General features: G+C 36.1%; 2 protein-coding genes and 1 pseudogene across 3 annotated transcripts; all 3 read right to left on the reverse strand.

The window, feature by feature from the left end:
• Positions 1 to 4,883: 4,883 nt before the first annotated feature.
• LOC132168576 (wall-associated receptor kinase-like 20) lies at positions 4,884 to 5,519 on the reverse strand (annotated as a pseudogene).
• A 2,767-nt stretch (positions 5,520 to 8,286) lies between these two features.
• On the reverse strand, positions 8,287 to 11,272 carry MTSSB (mitochondrially targeted single-stranded DNA binding protein). The gene is made up of 6 exons (XM_059582257.2): positions 11,014 to 11,272; positions 10,300 to 10,484; positions 9,476 to 9,684; positions 9,299 to 9,399; positions 8,675 to 8,734; positions 8,287 to 8,480 (listed from the first exon to the last, which is right to left on the reverse strand). The coding sequence occupies exons 1-6, from the start codon at positions 11,084 to 11,086 to the stop codon at positions 8,464 to 8,466; spliced, it is 645 nt and encodes a 214-aa protein (XP_059438240.2). The 5' UTR covers positions 11,087 to 11,272; the 3' UTR covers positions 8,287 to 8,463.
• Positions 11,273 to 13,117: 1,845 nt separating this feature from the next.
• On the reverse strand, positions 13,118 to 22,248 carry LOC132170323 (eukaryotic translation initiation factor 3 subunit A). 2 transcript variants are annotated; one of them, XM_059581257.2, is made up of 14 exons: positions 22,163 to 22,248; positions 20,932 to 21,000; positions 19,900 to 20,381; positions 18,139 to 18,354; positions 17,631 to 17,999; positions 17,485 to 17,514; positions 16,508 to 16,735; positions 16,210 to 16,371; positions 15,319 to 15,540; positions 15,016 to 15,219; positions 14,733 to 14,939; positions 14,482 to 14,562; positions 14,089 to 14,290; positions 13,118 to 13,824 (listed from the first exon to the last, which is right to left on the reverse strand). In XM_059581257.2, exons 2-14 carry the CDS (start codon positions 20,972 to 20,974, stop codon positions 13,343 to 13,345), a joined length of 2,928 nt encoding a protein of 975 aa, XP_059437240.2. In that variant the 5' UTR covers positions 20,975 to 21,000; positions 22,163 to 22,248; the 3' UTR covers positions 13,118 to 13,342. The 2 variants fall into 2 exon arrangements, with proteins under 2 accessions (XP_059437240.2, XP_059437241.2); XM_059581258.2 differs by lacking the exon at positions 22,163 to 22,248 and adding an exon at positions 22,086 to 22,142.
• Positions 22,249 to 22,873: the final 625 nt, after the last annotated feature.

Below are 22,873 nucleotides of genomic sequence, written 5' to 3' on the forward strand. Positions count from 1 at the left end.
AAGTGCAAGGCTTTTATAGTGCGTTATCACCTATGAATGACAAGAGGCGTGCCAGTGTGTTTCAGCTTTATTGGAGAGATTAAGAGCTACCATTGAACTCCCACTCACAGATCATTAAATAATTAGCAGGTAGATATGATTGTGGGTGTAGAGAGGAAAAATGGTTCAAATAAGAGGATCTGGATCGTTTCTGTTGATACTGTTGACCGCACCACCGAAATTTAGCCAAGCATACTTGCAAAGACAAATAAAAATAGACACAGTTGACTCGAAGGAGGATGCCAGCGGAGGACACTTTAATGCCTAAGTTAGTAGGTTAATTTTGTGAAAGGTAGCAGATTAAGTGATAGAATGGTGAGTAGCATGTGTACCCTAAACTTAGGCATTTGATCTCTTTCATAGGGTGGTCATAAATAAGACAGGTATTCCGGACTTAGAAGGTATTGGAGGTCAAGGGTTAGACATGAAATGTGATAGATCTTCATAGAGATCCCCTAAATTTAGGCATTTAATATCTTTTATATGGTGGTTATAAATAAGGCATGCATGTAGGATTTAGAAGGTATTGGAGGTCAAGGATCAGATATGAAATGTGATAGATCTTCATAGAGATCCCCTAAATTTAGGCATTTAATATCTTTTATAAGGTGGTCATAAATAAGGCATGTATGTCGGACTTGGAAGGTGTTAGAGGTCAAGGGTCAGACATGAAATGTGATAGATCTTCATAGAAATCCCCTAAATGTAGGCATTTAATATCTTTTATAGGGTGGTCATAAATAAGGCAGGTATGTCAGACTTGAAAAGGATTGGAGGTTAAGGGTCAAACATGAAATATGATAGATCTTCATAGAGATTCCTTAAATTTAGGCATTTAATATCTTTTATAGGTGATCATAAATAAGGCATGTATGTATGATTTGAAAGGTATTGGAGGTCAAGGGTCAAACATGAAATGTGATAGATCTTCTTAGAAATTCCCTAAACTTAGGCCTTTGATATCTTTTATAGGATGGTCATATATAATGCATGTATGTCGAACTTAGAAGGTATCGGAGGTCAAGGGTCAAACATGAAAGGTGGTGAATCTTTATAGAGATCCCCTAAACTTAGGCCTTTGATCTCTTTTACATGAGTAATTCTACAAGTTCATCATTTGTCAGTCAAAAAATGAGACTTCTAAAATTACCATTTGATCAAAATCTAATAATAATCATTCACAAACCTAACAGTAATTTTAAGACTCGCATCATTTTTGGAGTAACATAAGATGAACTTCTAACATTGTGAGATCTTTTCATACTTTATTTTTCATCTCTTGTATTTTATTGTTAATTTTTAGATTAGTATTATTTTAATTCAATAAGAATTTTGTACGCCATCCAAAATTATTTCAGATATTCTATATAGACGATAGAAAGGTTGTACAGAGAAGTATATCAAATGCAAACCTAACTAGTAAGTACTCTTGATCAAAACCTATGAAGAAGGGTGAACTCATGCAAAAAAATTGCTCTAAGAAAGGGGACAATCATTCGTTTCTCCACCCACTATTGTGGATTCCTGTTTGTTGTTATCAAATGATTCAAATAATAAGTTAAGCCGACAAGTGTAGGAGATGATGGGATTTAAAATAAATTGACGCCAAGCCCACTTTCCTCGTATAGAATTTTTGGGTGCCACGTGCCCAATGAAAAGCCCCCATTTCCTGAAGTGGGTCTCCAGTATATAATAAATTTAACATAAATTGAGAGGCCAACCCCACTTTCCTGGTATAGAAGTTTTGGGTGCCACGTGCCTAATGAAAGGCTCCCATCCGCCCATCTCCTAAGGTGGTTTCTAATTAATTAATTAATTATAGGGAAGGTTATTGTCATTTTGGCCGGTGAAGAGCTAACAAGACCTTCTCTTGTCTATTTTGGACAGAAGACTATTCAGTTAATGGTCAGGATCTCTTTAAAGAGATCTTGAGGCTATAAATGAGACACTTATTTATAAACAAAAAATAATAATAAAATAATATATATTTTTAAAAATAATTAAAAAAACAATAATAAAAATTTTAAAAAAACAAAGGAGTGGCCGGCCACCCCAGTTGGGGTTGGGGGTGGCTTTGACCACCCCAGACCCCCTTGGGGGTGAATCGGCCAACCCCAGACCACCGGTCTGGGGTGGTCAAAGCCACCCCATGGCCATTGATTTGGCCCTTGGGGGTGGCCGGACCACCCCCAAGTTTTTTTTTTTTCTTTTTTTTTTTTTTAATTTTATATATATATATATATAATTTTATTTTATTTTTTATTAATGGGACATGCGTCTCATTTATAGTCTTAGGATCTCTCTACAGAAATTCTGACCATTAACTAAATACTCTCCAGTCCAAAATGAACTGGAGAGAATCCTGTTCCATTGAAGTGTGCATATAATAATTCTTTAGGGAAGGTCAATATCCTTTGGCCATTGAAGAGAGTAAGGGTTATTGACATTGTTTGGCCATTAATCTGTAGATGTGGCCACGTTCCCAGGTTAATTGAATTTTGAAAGTGAATGTCTACAACCAATATAATGAAAAGGACAAAGTTTCTTTTTCTAATTTATTAAACTTATGTGCTTCAAAACACGCGAGAATCATATGCATTTTGAACAAGTAATAATTAAATAAATTGAATTGGAAACAAAATTTCAACCTATACCTTTGTCCTAATCAAAAGATAATATACTTAAAATACCTAGTTTGACCATGTGTCAACCTATAATGCACTATATGATCTACATAAGCAAAATCAAATCCTAGGTTAAATATCTAATGCTTAATTATAACATTATAATTAAAAATACATGAAAATTGAGGAATACAGAGGAAGTGGAAACAAGCAAACAAGTACACGTGCATGTCAAACACCGAAGTTTTGCAAAAACCTACAAAACTAGTACACCTTGGTAATAGAATAGAATCCTCTTTATTTCATTTTGATTCTACCGCTCCAATTTCCGCGTTCATGATGCAGAAAATACGACAATAAAAACAAAAAATATTAAATCACGTTATTATTATTTTTTAACCCACACACTCATACTAAGTTCACCAGCCCCGCAGCCCAACCACACTAATGCTATATAAAATAAACTCTAATACGACTATCAACTTGATGTTGTGACAGTAAAAATCAACATTTGGATCCACACTTATAAAAACATAAAATAAAATTAATGACTGATTTTCACTGTCACGTTATCCCAAGCACTGAAGAACAAGTGGGTGTTCAAGCTGAAAAGGGATAGCAGTGGAAAGCTAGCAAAGCACAAAACACGGTTAGTAGATAAAAGCTTTGCACAGAAGAAAGCAATGGAGGTCATTCCTTACTCCTTAGCTGTTGGGAGTCTTATGTATGCCATGGTGTACACACGACCAGACATTGAACATGATGTAGGTACTATCAACAGATTTCTCCTAAATTTGGGCAAAGACTATTGGGAAGCTGTGAAATGGATCTTAAGTTATCTGAAGGGTACTTCCAAGTTATGCTCAAGGACAAAGCATATTGATGTGAGGTATCATTGGCTACGTGAGGCGATAGACAAAAAGCAAATGAAGCTTGAAAAGATCCATACAGAAAAGAATCCCTTTGATATGTTGACTAAGGTGGTTCTGACTGGGAAGCTTGAGCTATATTCCCAGTTAGCTGATTTAAACTTCTTGTGAGTGGAGTTAGTCGTGGCTTGCTCCTCTAAGTAGGGAGGGGGAGATTTGTTGGCTGCCGACAAGGTTTTTTCCTACTTAAGATAGAAGGTTCTCTTCAAAGATTTATCTAGATGGTTCTCCATCCATTTAGAAGGTTCTATTCAAAGATTTATTTAGATGGTTCTCCATCCATCGAGAAGGTTCTCTTAAAAGATTTATCTAGATGGTTCTTTATCCATCTAAAAGGTTCTCAATTTGTCTTCACCATCTAGATGGTTCTACTTTGGAGGCCAAGTTCATTCATCTAGATGGTTCTAACTTGGGGGCTAAGTTCATCATCCAGATGGTTCTAACTTTGGCTATAAATAGCCAATGGGCCTTATGCCTCAAATGATAATTGATGATTGAGGAAGATCAACAATAACACATGAGAAGAGAAGCCAGGAGAGGAGAGATTCAGTTATACTCCAGAGAGAGAGTTAAGAAAAGAGTATTTTAATACACCACTGAGAGTGTATATTAGTTTCAACAGAGGTTGTTTCTCTCTGTATTATTTTACTCCTGTATTAACTCAAGTTTTGCATAACTTGAGTAAACACCACTGTAACAAGTTGTTTATAGTAGATTGATCGGACTTAGTCCCGTAGATGTACGCCCACTGCCGAACCATGTAAATACTGTGTGTTGATATCTTGCATTTATCATTCCATTATTATTCTGTGGAGTTTGCACAACCATTGAGTCAAGGGTGTGTCCATCCCTAACAGTGGAAACAAGCAAACAAGTACACGTGCATGTCAAACACCGAAGTTTTGCAAAAACCTACAAAACTAGTACACCTTGGTAGTAGAATAGAATCCTCTCTATTTCATTTTGATTCTAACGCTCCAATTTCCGCTTTCATGATGCAGAAAATACGACAATAAAAGCAAAAAATATTAAATCACGTTATTGTTATTTTTTAACCCACACACTCATACTAAGTTCACTAGCCCCGTAGCCCAACCACACTAATGCTATATAAAATAAACTCTAATACAACTATCAACTTGATGTTGTGACAGTAAAAATTAACATTTGGATCCACACTTATAAAAACATAAAACAAAATTAATGACTGATTTTCACTGTCACGTTTCCCAGTTATATGACAGTTGTATTGCAGTCTACTGAATAGCATGACTCGCCCAACAACCAAAACTTAGTTGGGGGGCACCCATTGTAGCTCAATGCCATAGTTCCAAGAATCCAAATGGGCTCCAAGCTTCAGATCCACCACAGAGGTATAAGCACTGCAGCTTCCAGCCCTCACCCTAATCATATGTGAAAACATGGCAGAATCCTTCAAGTAATGGCAGCAAAGGGTGTTTCTACACCCACTTGCCTCCTCCACCTCCTCGTACAGCCTGCAAAAGCTGCTTGCATTTGCAGAACAGTTGAGAGGAGAATTGAGAATGTTGTCGGTGCAGTTCAGCAGCAAGACAGTGTTGTGAGTAGAAACGTTGAAGGGCAAGCTCTCGTCCAGCTTTAATCCCCCAGAAGCAAAATCAGAAGAATAACACGTGTCTTTCTTTATTGGCGGTGGGCTTATAACAAGCTTATAAGCACTCGGGTTAATGCTGAAGATTTTGTAGTAAAATTCTCCTCCTGACAAGAACTCAAGAACGCCATTGTTGCAGTAGACTCTGTAGAGAGAGTTTCCACAGCTGCCATCAGTGCTTAGAGGGTATGGAACTTCAGTGCTACCACATTTTGGTCAAGCATTGTCTGCTGACACGTGGGAAAGTAAAATGGGCACAAGAAACATCATAAACATCCTCATCAGTAAAGTGGTCATTGTTTTGGACTTAATTGGGGGAAAGACAAGATGCAAGCAAGAAATGCAGAGAGAAAGGTGTCTATTTATGGGAAATCACAAGATAAAAGTTGGGACCATTGGAATATAATAACATGTCTTATAATGTACGGAACCCATGAATTTGGAAATGCCCCTCAAAGTGTAAGCCTTTTATAGTGCGTTATCACCTATGAATGACAAGAGGCGTGGCAGTGTGTTTCAATTTAGGTGGTGTTTGGTAAATGGGTTGGCCTAAACACTGTAGTTGATATAGATTGATGTGAAAAAAAATAAGAATGTTTGGTAAAAAAAAAAAAAAAGTGGTATGGAAAAGTGAAAAAATTTTGTTTTGTAGTGATTTTTTTATTTGAATAATAATAAAAAGTGAATGATTTGATATAAAAAGTAAAAAAGTTAGAATGTTTTGATGTTGATTTTTTTGGGAAATGGTGATGAATAGTATCTAGGCCAACTCCAACCCATTTACCAAACAAGTATATGACAAGAGGTGTGCCATTGTGGATTCCTATTTGTTGTTATCAAATGATAAGTTAAGCTAAAGTGTAGGAGATGATAATGGGATTTAAACTAAATTGTCGCCAAGCCCACTTTCCTCGTATAGAATTTTTGGGTGCCACGTGCCCAATGAAAAGCCCCCATTTCCTGAAGTGGGTTTCCAATATATAATAAATTTAACATAAAATTTAAGAGGCCATTGGCCAACCCCACTTTCCTGGTATAGAAGTACTTTTGGGTGCCGCGTGCCCAATGAAAGGCTCCCATCTGCCCATCTCCTAAGGTGGTCTCTAATATAATATAATATAATAATTATAGGGAAGGTTATCGTCATTTTGGCCATAGAAGAGTGCACATAATAATTCTTTAGGGAAGATCAATATCCTTTGGCCATTGAAGAGAGTAATTAAGGGTTATTGACATTGTTAATTGAATTTTGAAAGTGGAAGTTTACAACCAATATAATGAAAAGGACAGTTTCTTTTTCTAAATTGGGTTTTCGACTTAATTTATTAAACTTATGTGGCCAAAAACACATGAGAATCACATACTCTAATAAAAATGCATGTGCGAATCACATGCATTTTGAACACGTATTAGTTTAATAGATTGAATTGGAAAGAAAATTTGAACCTATACCTTGGTCCTAATCAAAAGATCAGATACTTAAAATACCTAGTTTGACCATGTGTCAACCTATAATGCACTATATGATCTACATAAGCAAAATCAAATCCTAGGTTAAACACCAACTATGTCAATTTTACAAATATCATCACTTTAACCTCCCATTAACAATGTTTAAAACCAAATAACGTACATCTTATTTTAATTTTTCTTTTAAAAAGCATGATATTCCTTGGCCCCACCGAAACCAACTCAGCCCACTTATAATCGCCACAAAGCATTGTCGTAAGGCATTGATAAAACCTAAAAACAAGGGATGAGTATGTGACCACCGTCACAACAAATCAACATTGATCATTAACAAACTAGTAATGCTAAAATTCACATTTTTATCCTACAACTATTCACAATATTAATATGCAAGTCCCAACCAAGGGTTGGTTAAAACTGCCACTTCAGCATCTTGACAATGGGATAGTTATGAGATAAAAATATAATTTCTAGCATTATTTTGAACAAAAACAACTTTTGCAACCAATGACAAAAAATCTGACTTATGTAGCAAGAGCAAAGATGCTAAGGAAGAGTTAAGACTACATTTTGACAAATTTTATTAATTTGGAAAAAAAAATGTTGAAAGAAGAAAAAGTAAGAGCACTAGCCTGAGAATTTTTATGTATATGCTAAAGTACACCTAATGGGATACTATTTTATATATATATTTTCTCTCTTTCTAATTGAAGACGGGAAAGGGTTACAAGGGGGTACTATTATATGTTAACAACATAGGTCCGATGAGTTGAGCTTCTGAACACTACTTCAAATCCAGCCAGATACATCGGAAAGTTACCAAACACTGAATCATAAAGTATGCATATATATATATATATGGTTGTACTACATGATTATTAACACCATCAATTGACAATATTCAAGAGCCAAAGACATCCAATCCTTCATAATCTATCACTAAAATCTTGAAATTCTACAGTGATAAAGTAGAGGCAAGGGTTTACAACCATCTAGTTAATGGCTAACTCACATGTGCATTGTATCCAAGCAAATTTCAGCTTCAGTGCCAACTTCAACACATGTCATAAGTGCCATTTGTCTCCCATTGTCTGGAATAAAGATCCAAATGGAATCACTGTGGAAATTTAGTTTTTCTTTAGGAGGCAAAGTAGAGAAATGTGGCCTTGGATTCACAAAGACTTCATGTTGAAAATTTAATGCAAATAGAAAACCTACATTGTTTCTTTGAATCCTACGCATCTTTAACGTAAAGCCATATTGTAATTTCGTAGCGAAAATCTCATGTCTGTGAGGTTTCTACCAACTTAAACAAGTTCAACTTCTTTTACCACATATAACAGCACGGCATTCATTGTAAGTGTAGACATCAGTTGAATCTATCAAACCTAGAAATTCTAAAAATGATGCATCAACACATTTCAACAATGAGATTGGAAAGTGAAAAGACCATGTTTTAGAAGATATAGTGAACATCAATCTCATAAGATCACAATGGATCCCATCAATTGTATCACTTCTGCCTTAAATTAATATTTTTAACCAACAACCGCCCCGCCCCCCAAAAAGGGAAAAAAAAGAAGAAAAGAAAAGGTAAAAATGGTGACATCCTTAAATAGACAGAAAAAAAACAAGGGCCAACTCAAAACCAGGTCAGAGAGCCCAGATACAGTCAGGCTAGCTAAACAATATATTTCTTACAAAAGTTAAGAGTTTAACCGCTTGCTTTTCCCATGAGTTCAGTTTCCAGAACATGCCATTTGACTCTCGGTTAAAACAATCCTTCTCCTGCCAGTAACAGATGGACACAATGATTACAAGTAAATACTAAAGCAGGAAGTTATATCACTCAAACAACTATTGGAAGGAAAGTAATGAAGTCTTCTTATGGAATATTTATTTAGCACTAGCTCTCACAGTCAACAATACTATACTAGAGGACCATTTCACGATTGAACATTAGGTAAGATAAGAAAACTTACGAAGCTCCTCAAAGGAAATACTGCTGAGACTTTCTCCAGCCCTTATGAGGCGAATTTTCCCTGCAGAATTAAGCCGCACAATAAGGACTTCCATGTTATTGTCTAATATCAACTTCAGGCTTCCATGTAAATGACTGGAGTTCCATCTACATACCAAGGACACTCAAGTGCTATTCCTTTTATTTTCTTCCTAAATTATATTAAATAGTAAATTTAAGATTGTTCCCTTAATTATTTATCAAAAAAAAAAAGATTGTTCCCGTAATTATGTTGTATTCACAGTTTTGGTATCGCTGTGTCAACACTTCACACCCATGTAGGACACTGAAAGTCATCTTTACGTTCTTGTTATAAATATCTATCAAACATGTTGAGTAGCAACAGAATTCAAAGATCCACAGTATTTGAGGTAAATTAATGAACTTATCCTCCAGTTGCTTTGGTGAGAAAAATAGATAGATAAAGCTAAGCGTAATCGATGCATATGTATAAAAGTGGAAGAAGAGACATCAACATAGAAAAATGAGAACAGTAACATCTGTAAACTGAGAATTAAAAATTGTCTCTTATAAAAGAATAGTGAGATAGAAAAAAATTGCATACAGGAGTAACAGGATGACTTACCGTCACGACGAACACATATCTCTGGAATATTTTTAACTTCACCATTGATGGCATCATTGTAAACTCTAGTTTCAATGTCACCCTCAACATAAACCGAAGAGCTGCATTAAAAGCTCCAAGCATTAGATAGAAACATTAAATGATGAATTCAGTTTTCTTAAAAGCATGGATATGTACTTTTTGACAAGCTGTTGCACAGCATATGTTCCAAGTGCGTCATTATGCACAGCAATTCGATGCCACTGAGCTGGCTTAGGCAAGTCTTTTGCTCCTACAATTCTTTGGTCGAACATGCCCCCTGTTCCAACCGTAAAGATAGTTACCATTCGGCCATTTCTCAAGTTCTTCTGCACAGGGACTTGCCCGACTTTTCCACATAAAATTGCCTGTATAGAAACACTACAAAGTGGTTCAAACCATCCACTGGACAGAACACATGACAGCAGAAAGTCTAGCCCACTGTCAAACACAAGGAAAAAAAAAGGAAGTAAATATAGAGTCTCATGTTTTATCTAGTTTTGATGTCCTAACAACTCAAATGAGTGAAAAGACATTTCTCTTTTTTTGATAAGTAATAAAAGTGAAAAGACATTTCTTAGGCATTTCTTGTACATTAAAATGTCTGGTCTTTTCCAAAATTTTATTAGCAACCAAAAAAGAAGAGGATAAGGACATGCTTCAGTGATCCAAACAGAAACATTCTTCATGCCTTATGTATCACATTTTGTACAAATTGGGTCTAACTGTTGGACAGTCACAGGAAAAAGGAGTCATTATCACAAACCATGACACAAAAGTAAAATTTAAACAATACTCTTATCGTCTGACAGAAACCCAATAATCATCCCATACCATCCTTTGAGTCCATGATTCAAAATTTTAAACAGTTGCCAACACAAGGCTTTACATTGACACTCTCACAAGCAGCTAATTCAATAGAGCCATTCATTCAATTTCCAAAGAAACATTATGTTTCTTAACTGAAACTTGAAATCAAATACCTTGTGGACACCACGAAAACCCCAACCCCTTCTGGGATCCACGCCTTGGGGTTGTAACTCCTCTACCTTCTCACCGAGAAAGTCATCAAAATCTTCTTTCACATCATCTTTCTTTCCATCATCATTGCCAGTATTGAATGGCACAGTCGAGCACCACGACTTTGAGCTTCTTTGCACACTAATCACTAAAACCATACACAAAATCACCATAAAATGTCTACCTAACACACCAATTTCCAAAAATTCTCAAAATTCGCTTCACTACCCAACTATTGTTACAGAAATTAAAAACTAGAAGCCGTGAAAATCTTAAATTTTTAACCTATCCATTACTTCTAAAAAATCCTCTAAGAACAGATATGCTGATTATGTCAAACGCAGCAAAAGATGTAATTTAAGAAGAAAATCGAACTAAACCCGAAAAAAAACCCATGTATAAAAGTACACCAATGCCAACTTATATCAGTTAATTAACAAGAAAAGCCATACAAGTCCACATATACGTGTGTGTCGAAAATGTCATGTAAAATGGTTATTGAATGCAAACCCAAATAAACCCATATACAGAAATGAGCTATAACCAACGTATATCACCTAATCGACCAAATAAATGACATCTATATGTTTTCATACACATAATATACATAGAAACATATATACATATATATTTACAAATGTACTTCAGAGAAAAAAAGGGAGAGATAGAGAGAGAACCAAGAGAAGACGTGGGTGTGATAGAATTAGAGGGTCTCAAAAGCTTTGCGAATCGCACAGCGAGTGAACCCATTTTGCCAGCGAAGAAGCCTGGAAAAACAAAAGTGCAAAGAGAGCGGAAGGGGAGAAGAAGGGTTTAGGAGGAGAGATGGGTCATGGGTTTATGATCAAGTATGGGCCTAGGATCCAGAGGATACGGACCGCCCTTGTATGCATCAAATTTCGATTGAAATCTTATCCCTATTTGGTTCTTTTTCTTGTTCTTTTTTCCTTTTGGAAATAAAATTATCCTGAAAAAAAAAATGCCTTTTTTAGGCATAAAAATAGAAGAATCCCTTTGGCAATTATTGAGCCTGCTGACTACTTAAGAAAGAACTATATCCTTGAGAAATGCTAAGTAATACATTTCTATCTCATGGGCTAATGTGATAATATATATATATCGATACTTAAATTTTAATAATGGTTAATTCAAAGATCGGTGGCAAAGCCACAAGGAGGCATGTTATGTATGGGTCATGGGCCTCGTGGCCAGTGGCGGATCCAGGATGTTCTCTAAGGGTGGGCATTTTTTTTAATGAATAAAATTAATTTAAAATATTAAAAAAATAATTAAATATAAAAAATATTTTGTCTCCTTTTTGTGCTTCGCAAGTTGCACGCTGTATTTTTGTATTTTTGTATATTTTTTTTTTCTTGCATGCATGTTAGCGATATAAATATTAAAACAATTAATAAGAATGAAATTCTCTGCTTTGGAAAGTTAACTAAAACAGAGTTTCTTCCTAAAACTTTCATGGTATCAGAGCCTATTGGCTAACGCCTTTGCCTTTGTTCCTAAATTTAGTTTCTCTTTCCTTGGTGGCAACACCGCCAGTGTGGGCTTAGCCCACAGCCCACACGGCAATGCTCTGAGAAGGCTCTAGGAGAATTGTTCTCACTTTTTCAGGCCTTCTATCAAACACCTCACCTTCACTTATGTTTCTCCACTATTTTACACCCAACACCTCAAATAGAGGTTCCATGAAACATCTCCAAAATCACCCTTCTCTTCTCAAAATCACCCTACCCTCAAACCCCCTGGTTCCGCCTTTGCTCGTGGCCTCTACATGTGGCTCCACTGCATAGGTGCAAAACAATGCAAGTGTTAATTCCAAAAATGTCAGTGCAAAAAATTCCATAAGTGCAAATCAATGCAATGCGTACTTTCTTGGTAAGTTAAGTTGGGTTGACGGTTTCAGTATCGAGAAACTCTAAAACCTTGGTATTTATCATATTCTTAATTTGGCTTTCACAATAATTATTTTTTGGCTCTACCACTATCAAATGTTGATTATATTGTCACATCAGTCCAATAGAATATGAGTGTAGTATTTAATATTACTTTTTAACTTTTATTGTGCAATTAGGAAGGATCTAATCTATCAATTATACAACCCAAAGTCATTGAGATCGATCCTAATAAAAAGGAGATTAAAGTAAATTTACATAATATTATAAACACATTAATAGTTGTTCAATATTTATTACACGTTATGTTTAAAAAGGGGAACCCATGCCTCCCCAGAAGATCTTGTTGCAACTTCTCAATTCAATTTGCTACGCAAGTTGGGAGGGAAAACAAAGACATGAAGTAGGTAAGTTAGACAAAGTACTACTGATTAAGGTAATCATACCCCTTGTAGACAAAAGTACAACCACTTCCAACAAGCCCAACGACGCTCAACCTTCTCAATACTGCAATTCAAATGATATAAAACCAAGAACGAGTGCTACACATGTTTCGAAGTGAAAATTACCATTAGATGAAATAACAAATAAAAGTACATGTAGCATTAAATATCAAGTAATTTTCACTATGCCAGGGTGAACATTTGAGAGCAGTAAACATCATTTTGCACATTTTACATATTTTGACACAAAATACTAGCTTTGGCTTCATAATTAGTCCCCTACGGTATTTTTAGTCTTCATGAGTTTCTTCTGGCTTAAAGCATTTTATAGTTTAAACCATCTCTGGTTATATGGTGCAAAAAATAGAGTTTCGGACAAGAAGCCACTCTTGCAATGGTGGAAAAAATAGAAATTGTATGAACCAAATACGAAAAGGGAAGCAAATAAGGATAAAATTAATAATACTAACAGACAACTCTAATGAAGTCTGAAGCTTCATCAATCATCATTACATGAGATGGAAAAGAAAGGGAAAGACAAATATCTCGATTATTTTCTTGGGTTTGCAAAAAACCTTCAAGTGTTGGCGGAATCACATTTTGCCTTTTTTTTTTGTTTTTTTTTTTCAGGCTATTCAACCAAAAATCGTCTATGATCAGCGTCCTGATCCACCACGCGGAGGGATTCTGGCTGAGGACCAAGTGGACCTTGAGCCGCCACCACCAAAGGAGGAGTTGCGATCATCACTACGCCACCTATCACTACTAGGTTGGGATGTTTGATCATCCTGCCTGCCCCATCGATCTGGTTCTGGAGATGGTGCTTGCCCAGAGCCTTCAGTTCTATCTCGCCGGAACCTAGGCACGTATTTCCCGGCAGTGCCAGCAGCAGCAGGGGCGGCAGCAGCAGGTGCTGCAGCAGCAGCAGCAGCAGGAGCGGCAACTCCAGGCTCCAATAAGCGGGAACCAACAGGAGTCTCAGAAAGCCTAGGAGACCCATCAGTTGCTCTCCCCAAGAGAGCTTCTCTCCTCTGCCTTTCTTTTTCTTCTAATTCCCGCTCTCTTTGCCTCTGCTTCTCAGCAATCTCATCCAATTTGGCCCTGCGTTCCTCGTCTAGCTTCCTTTGCCTCTCAGCCTCTACATGTTTCGTGACGCCAATTAATGATACACTCCAAACACACATAGACAGGGATCCCAGGAATGAAAGAACATGGTTAAAACTCTAGTACAGGGGAATCATTTTCGAGATTTTCGAAGATAGTTAGGGAAAGATTTCATGAAAATAAGTCTTGGCACAAAATTGCTGTCATAAGCTTTAGTGAAGGGAAAAAATTAAATTCTTTTAAGAAAGCTTGGGAGGCTCTAGCATCATGATATAGGTTATTTCGTAACTAAATATACCTTCCCGTTTGCGAGCTTCCTCCTCTTCATGCAGCTTTCTCTGTTTCTCCTCTTCATTCCGCACGAAAAATATTTTTTTTCTCAGAGCCTCCCTCTCCTGTCTCCGAGCCTGAAGCATTTGCTGGATTTGGTCCTCTCTCTCTGCTCTATGTCTGTCATACTCTACTTGCCGAAGGTGCACCACTCTTTCCTGGAATGTTATCTGTGCAAGAAATAAACAGATAACAAATTTGTCTGAGCATCAAATTCGCTCATGTTGAAAATATCACAGTACATATGTGGACAAATGGCTTGCCAACAAAAGGGCCAGATATAGACATGCATGCAAACGGACACAAAAAGCAAATTTCCACTGGTACCACGAGTCGACAGATCAGTCAAAAACCAACTGACCTTATTTTCTAACATCCGTGCCATTCTATTCTTCTCCCTGAGGTCCCCATCATGGCGCTGTCTGCTTAGCTCAACCTCTAACTGCAAAGCGGCAGCAAAGAGAACAAAAGTTGGTATACCGAAGGTGACAAATCTTTATATATTGCAACACTTGAAACAAAAAATATCACTATAAATGAAAAGCACAATACAAACTACTGATATAAAGGTAACACCATCTACAAGTGTGTGCATAGGACGTGTAGACATACCTGCTGCTCACGTTCATGAAGCACCTTCTCTTCTACTAAACGTCGTTGAAATGCAGCTTCAATCAAGGGAGCTGCCTCTTCTCTTTTTGCTCTTTCTAAATAATCCATTGTTTTAGCTAGTTTTTGTAATTTCTTCTCCATTTCCTGCCTCTCCCTGAGCTGCTCACTCAGGGCCATCTCCATTATAGTTTGCTTCGTCACATTTTCCTGTATAAACATACAAAGGTTAACATTATCTGATAACACCCACATAAAGATCAAATGAGACCAAATTTTAACTCACTCCTTCCAAAATTGACTTCCTCATTTTCTTATTGCGTTTTCCAACATCCTGAAGTAGAGCTTTTGCTTGTTCTATCTCCTTGTCCCGTATGTCATCAAGTATCATTTGATTCCTCCTCTTCTCAATCTCAGTTGCGAGCCTCTTCTTCTCTTCCTCTTCAGCAATCTGCTGTTGTTTTTTCCTTTTTATCTCTGCATTACGTTCCTAGGAGGCACAGAAAGTTTTAGAAAATTTCATCAATTTTCAGACTCAAATAATGACAAATATTTAAAGCCACCTTCTAAGATAGGAGGTTTTATGTACCATTTCCAAAAGTAAATGTTCCTGTTCTTCCTTCCGGTGCTCAATGATTGATTTTCGAGCAAGAAGCCTCTTGTGCTCCTTATCCACAAGATCTGCCAAACTAGGCAACATTTCTCCTAGTTTTGATGCTTTATTCACAGGTGGACAAACCTTGGCCCTCACTTTATTCAGGGATTCAGCAAGAATATTCAAGTGATCCTTGAAGCCGCCTGATTGAAGGCCCTGTAAGAATAAACACTATGAGATCAATCAAATCCTAACCCCAAAAATGCAAAATATAAAAAGATCAAACCATGGCAGGAAGAATGAAAGAAATTTTTCCCAAAGAGACTGCCCACTCATTTTTCCAGAAAAAGTCAACCAGGAGGTTCAGAGCTGGTGCAAGGCCCAACTCAAATCAGGAATTGAGCAAGAGCTCAGACATATAATTCCACAAGCAAGAATTACATAAACAGAGAGGTATAAAATTTTCCCCTTTCTCTTTGCATTGAAAAGGGCGGGAGGAGTGGGAAAAAAGAGCATTTTTGTGCATCAGAGACAAGGGAGATAGGGACCACTGAAAGAACGAATTCATGTTGCACACCAATTAGCATTAAATATGTGAATATAAAACTTGACCAAATCACAGAAACTTATGAACCAAGCTGAATGAGAAAGGTTGGAAGCATATATTAGCAGAAAGAATGCGATCACCTATTTTAAAGTTCTTGATAAATACGCCAAGCAAGAATATTAAAAGATGTTTCATCCGAACCAGAATCTAATACTTATCAGTCAAAATTAAAGTACACCAAAATATGATTTCCGACTATATATAGTTAATCAGCTAATAATTGCAGTTTCTGTTTGTCAGGAAAAGAAATCAGCAGACGGAGAGCTGGTTTAACTTACCGAATTACCAAATAATACGACACCCTTCATATGGTCAACTTTCATAGATAAGAAATTGTGTTTAACAGCATCCACGGAAATCTTCTCCACAACAGAAAATTCAAAAAAGGGGATCATTTTAGATAAATTATCGATTTTCAGTGTCTGATACACCTGAGACACCTGAAAAAACATAGACAAGAGTTAGAAGTACAAAGAAAATTATCTATGAACAAAAGCAATAATAATATTCTGCATCGACAAAAGAAAGGGCATCATGCAAATGAAAACAAGGTGGAAAAACTAAACACAAGTGCACCTGCTGAAGCAACCTCAGGGTAGCAAGCTTTTCCAGGGCAGGAACGTATTTGGACAGTTGAACTTCAGGAACAGAGGGAGCTGAAGAAAGCTTTCCCGAAAGATTTGAGATTTTGGTCAACAAGGGCTGTATCTTCGACACAAGATCCAGAGGGAGAAACTCATGCTCTAGTACATGGTAAAGATCTTTTACTTCCTGAGTTGCACAGCTCAAAACACCTTTTGACACCTGCAGACGACAGAAAAATACAGAAAAATTAAGAGCAACAAGCATGAACAGAATATTCATCTTATATATTTTATAAGATGTACCAACACATGCACATAATATACCTTTCATCCCTCAAGTTGATTCAAAATTTTCATGTCAGTAATCTCCAATCTATCTACACACTTATGGTAGTAACCATTAAAGAAAATACATTCATACCTATTCTTCAAAAACTGATTAAAAGAAGCATAAAATATCGGAAAATATTTCAGTACCCTCCTGTGCTTTTTCAGATTTTGCGTTTTAGACCTCAGCTTTCAATTTGGCCAATTTAATACCGAAGTTTATGAAGATTTTAAATCTAAGACCTCTAGCTATTTTCCCCTCAATTAAATTTTTTTTTTAAAAAATGACTTGAATGTATTATTGTGCACTTCTCATTAAAAAAAAAAAAAAATCAAATGGGGGTGGCCGGTGGGTTAATTTTTTTTAATAAGAAAAATGGAGGAAAATGACTAGAGGACTTACATTTAAAATCTTTGTAAACTTGGGTATTAAATTAGCCAAATTGAAAACTAAGGTCTAAAATATGTATCAGCAAATAAAATACAAAATACGTATTTCATGAAGCGTGTCATAAACTATAGATATCAAAGGTCTTGATAAAGAATTTGGAACATTTTAAAATAAGCAGACTACTTTCCAGATTACAAATTAAAAAAAAACCCAACAAATATGTCTCAATGAACCGACTATTACAAGCTTACCAGTTCTGAGAGAAGGTTTGACCTTGATAGCTGCAAAAACCACAGCACAGATTGTCATAGTGAGATCTTTTTTTAATAAGTAATAGTCATAGTGAGAAGATGCTGATATAATATGAAAGCAAATCCAATAGAAGAAGTCACATTACCAGTTCTCCACTGTTAAGTTTAAGGTCAAGATTGAATCCTATAAGATTAGCCATCCTCAAGTTGCGTTCTTTCTCATTTTCAAGTTCCAAATGGGATGAACCACGAGTATGATCATAGGGGGGCACAGAAAGTGCAGCCAATACAACAGACGAAGCTATCAATTGCAAATCCTTCTGGCTTAAATTCTTATTGAAGCTTTTCTGAAGCGAGAAAAGCTTAAACCACGCATAAGCATGATAAAGATGGCTAGCTGAGATCCGGAAGATTTCAGTTAGCTTAGCATAATAAACCACCATCAAGGATGGCTTTGGTGTTTTCTTAACCATGCACATTAATCCATGGATATCTTCAACAGAACGAAACGCTTCCTGCAGCAAATAAAAGGAAAAGTAAAAATGAGAAATAGATAAGATGTGCCAAATAGAAAATACAGATGGATAAATTTGGGTGTGAATAAATGTTTACACCCTAAAAATACACATATGCAAACACAATAATTAAAAATACCTGCCAGAGTCCAAGTTCAGTAGCAATCTTTAGCTGTTCAAGTCTTGTATCCAGATACAGCTGCAGACTCTCAGGCGCAGACAGGTCAGGGCGGTCCCTTTGGTCTCGATATTTGTTAAGATTAGCTAGATGATTCCTGATAATTTCACACAACCTGCGAAACTCTGTCGTTCGTTTGTATTGCTTGCAGAACTGGAAAGCCCGGTGTGCCGTCATCTACACATGACATTTGAAATACTAAAAACCATATCTTTTTTCCTTTGATAAGATGTTTATTAATTTCATCAGTATGACATGTAATAGTCATGACAGAAACCACAAAGTCACCAACATAAACAGACACTTTCAACCATGAGTACATATTATGCTCCACCATGGGAATAAACATAACATAAGCACAACAGAAAACACGCACTAATTAAGTGATGATGGAGATCCCACCATCCAATGAGATTATGTGTGAACACCTGGTGAAAAATTAAATTACTTGGGAGAAATAGAAAGCAACATCACATTGTCTAAAATTTACGACCCAAATACTTTTCATTTTCAAACTGAGGCCCAAATCTAAATAATTTGTGTGAGGAATCTAGTAGAATTTGACCAAATACCATGTCACATGGTGCAGTGGTGTCAAAAGCTCAAAGGCGCACTTAAGAACAAAGGCCTAATTGAGGGTAGGTAACAAATCCCAAGCACACTTAACCAAAGTAAAGCATGCATGTTTGTGACTACTATGGATAATTATTTGCAAGAGGGAGATTCACAATATGCAATAAAAAATAAAAATTGAGATTTGTTTAGCATTTTAACTCAAATGGTCAGGTAATTATGCACTTGCACAAATTTAAGCTCATATCCTAAATTTTTTTTTTTTTTGATAAGTTAAGCTCATATCCTACATAATCTATTTAAATTTCTACATCTAAATTTGGTTAAAATTATTAATAGGCAGCACAGCAACCATCATATCAAATAAGATTTAAGCACGACATTATATACTACTTTCGTGTAGATTAAAAGAAAGCAGTTGTGGAGGGGTTCAAATCCTATAGATTGTAATTAAAACTTCGCACCAACTCAAATGAGACATCTTATGAAGTTATAGAGTCAAGTCCCACCAGTGTAACTTAACAATATAAAGAAACAATTAAAATTTGACTGCATAGTATAGTAGACCATAAAAATAAAGTAGGTATAAAAAATCAACAGCAAATTTTGATTACATTGCGTACATTTTAAGAAAACATGTGCATTAAACTTCTACAAAAATATCATGCTATAGCTAATGCACTTCATTAATGATCAAGGATCAGCCCCCCTTAGAGCTTAGGGCTTTGCACTTTAAGCACATCTAGGCACATTTTAACAGAACTGTCAAACTGGTTCAAACGCTGCAGCATCTACTAACTCAGTTCATCATATAAAGCATCTGGACCCATTATTCTCATTTTGGCCAATTTGTTGAAGAACAGGTTCCCTAATTCATCTAGATCCACTCCCTTTCGTTCAGTCCTTCGGATAAAATTACATCTAGTGGGCAAACAACAAGCAACTCAAATCTTCTACACCAGACGCACAATGCTATTAGTAGAATCCCAAATACCAATTAACATATTCTAACCAACCTCCATCATGTTATTATTGGACTTTTTAAGTTCATTGATAATAAAAACGAAAAAAAAAAAAATCACAAATAATATGTCTAAGCGTAAATGAAGTAAGGCTTTAAAAGAAAAATCCATTTGAGAGAGGACCTACCGCATAAAGTGCCTCCAACTTTGAGTTGTTACGTAAGATTTCAAGCACTGTTCTATAAGTCTCCCACAAAAACTTGAACCAAGGGGTAACAAGTTCACGATCAGACCTATCCTTTCCTTTCTCTCCACTGACATAACTTAGCATCAGATCTTCTGGCCTTTTATCAGCTTCTAGGTCATCAACATCAAGAGCTTCTTCCAGGGCTTGTGCCTGACTACGAGCCTGCTCAGCTTTCTCAGTGGAGAGGTGCATGAAATGCTTAATCACCTCCTCTAAAGAAGTAACATTCACTTGCTGGCACACAATGCGGTATTGAATCAGACCATCCTTGGCAAATCTACCCCTCCTCATCTCAACACAAAGCTCTACATACTTAAACATAATCTTTTCATGTGTCTTTTGCCAAGCTCGATATCTCCTTGAGGTTATAATATCATGAAGGGCTTGCAAGGCATCTTGCTTTTGCCCAACATTTATCAGCTCTGCATCCATGCATTACAAAAGTCAGTCCAAATATCCCACATAGGAACAAGACAGACAGAACTAACATATGTATAGCTATATTTGTTAACTAGAGACACCAAAGCATATCATCGCAATGTGGAAAGCACAAAGCCAGTACGACTTCTCCTGCTTTAAATGATATCTACCCCATTTCTGTAATAGGAATCAGCAATATAACATTTGAAATTGATCAACCCAGTGGCACAACTTTAGAAAACCTCACATCCACTGCCCCAAAAATATGCTGTTGTTTACCCATTCAGCAATCAACATAAATTTTCAGACAAAAGTTGAAAACAGCTGAGTTTGGGGAGAAGAAAAAAAAGTACTAAAAATAAAATTTAATATTAAACTCAACTCGTTAAAGAAAAATATGCAAGTAAAAATAAAAGAAAAGGGAAAAACTTTTTACTCAATCCGAGTTCCAGGCAGATATATGCAACACTTGCACATTATAATAGAATTGATTTTTGAAGCCAATAAACTGATATTAAGACCTAAGCAAAAGAGGTACAAACTTTCACTCACCTTCAGCTCGCTTTAAAGCATTCTCTGGTTTAGCAAAAGCCATGCTGACACTATCAAATCAGCAATCACCTGAAACAAATGGCATAATTGCTAAATACCTTAGTTTTGATTAAAAGAAGAAAAAGAAAAATCTGAAGTCCTTTATCTAGTAGTGGACCAAAAACAAAAGGCAACTGCAAAGCACTGTAACACAGCACAAACTAAAAACATCAAAGAACCAAAAACCATAAGGTGAAGAAAAGCGTTATCATGTCTACAAAATAAAAGCCTTCTTTTTGTTTAAATTTCCTTCCATACATATTATTACAATTATAAAGACATTGCAATACACTAAAACCAACATCATTCTTTTATTCCCACCCTACATATTCCTAAGATGAGCACCTTTTAATCCAGGGCCCTGATCATCTAAAATCACACCCAGCATGCACAGCTATCAATTACCAATACATACATACATATAAACTCACGCCCACACATATACATACACATACATATGAATACATAGAGACTCACGTATATATACATGCATACAAAATATAAGGCGTGGTATGGCTTTGTTCTTCTTCTTGTTTAATAGATGATGAGTGCCGATATTCCCATCCGAGAATCTCCATCTGCTCTAAGTGGGTGAGCTAGAATCCATATCTCAGGTTAGATTTCACGGCAAAAGGGGTGTCTTTTTATTTTTCAAAAATTGCAAATTTCGACCCAAAGTATCAAAATATTTCCAACATTCTCACAAAATTCACAGCCAAGACAGCAATACCACTCACATTACAAAATAACCTGACATTGGGTCGGCACCGACGTTTCAGAGAAACAACACGAAATATCTTTAATAAAGCTTTATCGGACACGATCTCACTCACCCAATACACAAATCTATTCCCCAAACTCCACCGAAAATTCTCAAAAACTCTTTCTCCTCAAATTCACACTGACCATGGTAATTACAGATCTAAAGGAACCTAAAAATATAGTATTTATTATAACTTCGTGAGAAACATATTTATCAAAATTTCATGAGCTATTTGAAACGAAAATTTCTGATTAATATTCAACAAAACAAAATAATCACAAACACATATATCTTCGAATTCGCAGAATACTTTAGATGCATCGAAAAAGAAACAAAGAGAGAATATGCAAACCTAGAGAGAGACACAGAGAGAGAGTATTCATCCACCAAAAAAAAAAAAAAATTAGACAGAGGGAGAGATATAGTAACTGAAAGCCGGTGCTTCAAAGTGGCCGCAGTATACGCTACGTGAAGCAAACAAACAAGTTTTTAGGGTTTTAGGTTTTTTGATGGTCGGTCGGAAACTCTTAATGGACCTGGACGATTTGTAAGTATGAGCATTATGGTCTGGAAGGATTTGGTTTGGTTCTGGGCTTTAGACCTACCGACTCGGATGCAATTTGGACGGGTCAAATCAAAGCCCAGATCGAAATCAAGCCCACTCACTCATTCTAAAGTACAAGAATCTCTATTTATGCAAAAAAAAAAAAAAAAAATTATTACTTACATAAAATTAAAATAAACAAGTTATTTTGCAAAAAGGCACCTCTTCCATAATTGCATTTTCAATAACTTCTGTTCAAAAAAATTCATCATATTCATATTGCACAGAACATGAAGTGAAAAATATGTTAATATAATTGACATAATCTATAGTTTTTCCTAGAATTTCCTTGGGGACTTTAAATATTAAATTGGCTTCCATATATAATTATTTTTCTAAGGCCTTTTTGTGCTTGATCTTTTGTTGGCATGCGAAGTCTCAATGGCATCCTACCCAAGATAGCATGCTTAAAAGTATACTAAAATAGATTTATGATCTCTAAAATTGATCCATATTCAGCAATATCACCATTTTACGAGTAATAGATAACTTCTTTTAAAATTGTTCAGAGAACCGAAGCTTCATTAGTTTAGAGG

Source organism: Corylus avellana, chromosome 1 (genome assembly GCF_965113065.1).
Source record: "Corylus avellana chromosome 1, dhCorAvel1.hap1.2, whole genome shotgun sequence".
Lineage (NCBI taxonomy): Eukaryota > Viridiplantae > Streptophyta > Magnoliopsida > Fagales > Betulaceae > Corylus > Corylus avellana.